This window comes from Camelus dromedarius, chromosome 16 (genome assembly GCF_036321535.1).
Source record: "Camelus dromedarius isolate mCamDro1 chromosome 16, mCamDro1.pat, whole genome shotgun sequence".
Classification (NCBI taxonomy): domain Eukaryota; kingdom Metazoa; phylum Chordata; class Mammalia; order Artiodactyla; family Camelidae; genus Camelus; species Camelus dromedarius.
This window is the reverse complement of record NC_087451.1, coordinates 58,097,697-58,102,361: the sequence shown is the minus strand read 5'-3', so window position 1 is coordinate 58,102,361 and position 4,665 is coordinate 58,097,697. Positions and strand designations below refer to the sequence as shown.

At 39.0% G+C, this 4,665-nt stretch overlaps 1 protein-coding gene across 1 annotated transcript; it reads left to right on the top strand.

The window, feature by feature from the left end:
* Positions 1-3,737: 3,737 nt before the first annotated feature.
* Positions 3,738-4,437, top strand: LOC105089863 (dnaJ homolog subfamily B member 6-like). The gene is given in 2 exon segments (XM_031468112.2): positions 3,738-4,228; positions 4,231-4,437. Coding segments are annotated over 2 exon segments (693 nt in total). The 5' UTR covers positions 3,738-3,741; the 3' UTR covers position 4,437.
* The last annotated feature ends 228 nt before the right edge of the window (positions 4,438-4,665 follow it).

Here is a 4,665-nt window from a genome sequence, read left to right as displayed (position 1 = left end):
AAAAAAAAAAAGCTCAAACATATTTTTTGAAATTGAAAGGACATTCTAATTCAGAATTAGAAAAACTCAGAGGTGAGGTGACAGAATTCAGGAAAGAACTGAAAATAAAAGAAAAAAATCATTTCAGAAATAAAGTTTGGACTAGATAAAACACAAGATCAAATAAACACAGCATGTTTTTACCCATTCATCTACTGATGTGCCCTTAGGATGCTACCATATCTTGGCAATTATAAAGAATGTTGCTGTTAACAGCAGAGAGTATGTATCGTTTTGAATTAATTCTTATTTTGTGATTGGCTTTATTCCTTTGATAACTATGTAAGTTTAAAAAGCTAAAGCTCTAAACATTCTTAGAAATAATGAATAGTAAATATATGTAAATTTTTAAAATATGTGCAGTATATTGTGTACATGTATTTACAAGCAATATGTTGTATATGTGCAGTCAAATTGTAACAATTCTACCTAATAAAACTGAAAAATGAAAAAAAATTCAAAATAAACACAACATGTTTCTTAAGAGGAATAGAAGGTGAAAATGGGGAAATTTTTAAATAAAAAATGAAGAACAGATAAAAAAAGATCAAGAGAAATTGACAAATACTGAAGATAGGCAAAGAAGATCATGATAACAGAGTCTCTAAGGAAGAAAACCACAAGGGACTAGAACAGGCACAAAAACCTGTGATTCAAGAGTACTTTCCTGAAATTAAAAAAAAAAAAACGATTTGAAACTTTATATTCAAAGAGTAGACCCCAAACCTAAGAATACTGATCCAGAATGACCAGCACCAAGGCATTCTAGAAAAATTACTAGACTTCTAAGAAAAAGAAAAAATCCTTGAAAATATGAGTATATGACTTAATAAGGGAAAGAAATTCAAATTATTATCAGACTTTTCAACAGCAATACTTTATGCTAAAAAGGAAACAGAATAACATATTTAAGATACTCAAGGAAAGAAAGTATGAGCCAAAGATTTTACATCTAGGAAAACCGACCTTCCAGTGTAAAAGGCTGTTGTTTGCAATCTCAGGAGTTCCCCAGGTGAAATCTGAAACCGACCTCCACTCACGGAGAGCAAGGAGAGTTGGTAGAAAGAGACAGACCTTCCAGATTGGGAGGTGGCAGTTTTAATAAGCAGGGAACTTACCTACAAGGCATGTCTTTTAAGTAAGATGAGCAGATCTCTCACCTGCCTGCCAAAATCCTAAAGTTTATATAGACGCCTTAACTAGTTCAGTCACGTAGTCAGTCTAGTTGGTTTCAGCAACTCTTACTCTCTCAAGGCTGCATCCTTGAGGCAGCTTCTAACGCGGAGGAGGTAGGTGGAATGCAAGTCCCCGAGGAAGGGGTGAGGGGCCTCCTATTGCCCAAGTCCCGCTCACAGGTCAACTGGCGGTCATGTCCTCCTGATGACCTCCTCCTTCAAAGACATAGACAAATGTTATCAACATGCAATAAATTTCCTAAGCCAGCTCCACTTATGTCTACTGAAAAGGTCTAGATACAATAAGCAACTTCAGTAGCAGTGATCATCACCAGAAAGTGTGGTCTTGAAATGCAATTTCTCATTCAAAGAAAACAGTGATCTCAGAGAAATGGCTCGTTCCTGGTCTGGGAGAGAAAATATGCAAGATGAGCCTGGAACATTTTGCCATACTGAATTGTAAGGAAACTATAAAAACCACTAGAGTCATGTCAAAGGACTCAGGAACAAATCTGAGTAAGTTTCCACTGGTCAAAGATAGGACAACTTGAACTTCTATGACAATAACTGCAGCAGATTAAAAGCCATCAAATATATTTAAACCTGTAGGTTTTTTAAAAATTCTAATGGAGGTACTAATGGGAATTTAACCTAGGACCTCGTGCATGCTAAGCCTGGGCTCTACCCACCCCATCCCCTCCAACAGATTTGTGACTATGTTTTTTTTTAAAAAAGGTTGGTCACCCTCAGAAAGGATAGGAAACTAACTCATCCTGAAAACTATTAAGTCATGAGATCAACAGATACAAACAACTATACATAAAATAGATAAGCAACAGGGATATACTGTACAGCACAGGGAATTATAGCCATTCATTTATAATAACCTATAATGGAATATAATCTGCAAAAATACTAAATCACTATTCTGTATACCAGAAACTCACACAATATTGTAAATCAACTATATTTCAATTTTTTTAAAAAGCTGGTAAGTAAAGAGAAATTATCTGGCATTTATCCCACCTGTCCTGTATGATTTCACCACTGGGTAACCAAATAATAAATGAGGGTATCTCTTTATAAAAGTATTCCAACTAATAAGTGAAAAGGAAATGGTAGAATTAGAATACCACCATTCTGCAACCCCTGATGGACTTCAGCATAAAAAGACCACCAGACATTACACAGCATCTATAGTCATGCCTAAGACCATCTGTGGTTTTGCCAAAGGGATTGACCTTGATTTCTGATCCTGTTTCTGATCTATCTGCCAATTTGTGAAACGCAGAGGACTGAGGAATTTGCCTAACTGCACCATGAGATTGCAGTCAGCAAAACCCAGACTGCAGGAAACTACAAGTCAAATGGTTTGAATTCTTCAACAGAGAAATTGTAAAGAAAAAGAAAGGCTGGAGGAGGAACTTACAGATTAAAAGGGACTAAAAAGAAATATCACACTTTTTTCAAATGGGTAAGACTAAATGATACTTTTTCAGGACACACACTTGCATAATAAAACTAAAAAAGCAAAGAAGTGATTACCATAAAAGTCAGGAGAGTGGTTATTTATAGGAACAGAGGGCACTGGACAGGGACAGGACAAGTGGAGGGGTTCCTGCAGTAGATGGCAAAGTTGTATTTCTTGACCTGGGTGGTGTTTGCCTTATAATAATTCAGTAAGACGTACATCTGTTATGTGTGAGTTTTGGTATCTGTGCTTTATTTTTCAATTTTAAAAAATGTGTGATATGCTTAAGTAAAGACGATAAATTAGGAGGGGAGGGTATAACTCAGTGGTGGAGTGTGTGCTTAGCATTCACAAGGTCCTGGGTTCAATCCCCAGTACCTCCATTAAAAAATAATAATAATAAATAAATAAAAATACAAAAAAACATAAATCAGGGGTTTTCACATAGGGGCAGCTGAAGTATAAAATGATAAATTTAGCCATACCTATCTATATTTCAAGATAATATTGGTCTCATGTGCTTCACAGGGTCAGAAGAAAACAAAACAATGAATTTGACTATGGATGAGTAAGTGTGAAGGACTATAGAAACACAAGGTAAAGATAAACTTAGGCTGACCAAACACCCGATAAATGTCAGAGACAGTGCTAATGAAGCCCTTTGTAAGTACAATTGAACCCTTTACACATCTCTGTCAGATAATTAGCATCATTTCAGATGTGGCAGCTAAGTCTCAGAGAGGTTCAGGAACTTACCAGTGTCACTGGGCTAATAAGTAAAAGAGCTTTTTTCACTTCATAAATTCATATTCCAGAGGTAAGAGAATAAAGAAGCAACAGCACCTACCCTGACAACGGGGTGAACAACAAAGAAAGGAACCCAATGCTTTTACTGAACAAAATGGAATGTTCTTGGTGATATGCAAAAGCAAGAAGCCCAGGAAAAGGGCGAGGAACGTCGCCACCGCCGCCACCACCACCGCCACTGCGCTGAAGCCGAGGAGACCCGGCCGCCACCCCGCCGCGGCTTCCGCCGCCGGCTCTCGAGTTCTAGGCATGCAGAGACATGCCCCAGCCGAGGACATTAAAAAGGCATATCGGAAACTGGCCCTGAAATGGCATCCAGATAAAAATCCTGAGAATAAAGAAGAAGCGGAGAGAAAATTCAAGCAAGTGGCTGAGGCGTATGAGGTGTTATCAGATGCTAACAAACGGGACATCTACGACAGATATGGCAAAGAAGGGTTAAACGGTGGTGGTGGAGGTGGAAGTCACTTTGACAGTCCATTTGAGTTTGGCTTCACATTCCGAAACCCAGATGACGTCTTCAGGGAATTTTTTGGTGGAAGGGACCCATTTGCATTCGACTTCTTCGACCCATTTGAGGACTTATTCGGAAATCAAAGAGGCCCCTGTGGGAGCCGGAACCGAGGCACACGGTCGTTCTTCTCTGCTTTCAGTGGATTTCCTGCCTTTGGAGGGGGGTTTTCTTCTTTTGATACAGGATTCATGCCCTTTGGTTCACTAGGTCATGGAGGCATCATGTCTTTTCTTCCACGGCATTCAGTGGCGGTGGAATGGGCAACTACAAATCTGTATCAACTTCTGCTAAGATGGTTAACGGCAGAAAAATCACTACAAAGAGGATTGTTGAGAACGATCAGGAAAGAGTGGAAGTTGAAGAGAACGGCCAGTTAAAGTCCTTGACAATAAATGGTAACGAGCAGCTGCTGCGCTTGGAGAACCAGTAGCTCCCGGCCCGCGCGGCAAGGAACGTGCCATGTAGCAGGCGCCCCGAGGCCTGGTAGGTTTCAGACGAACTCGCCTTTTCGTATAACTGTACCTGATCTAACGTATTTATACACAGCTCATCGGAGCCCTGTTTGTCATAGACTTTTGAGTTTATTGTTGGGACCACATGATAGGACCTTTTTTTTGTCTTTAATATTGTTGTAAATCTCTGTATGCACTTTGCTTTTT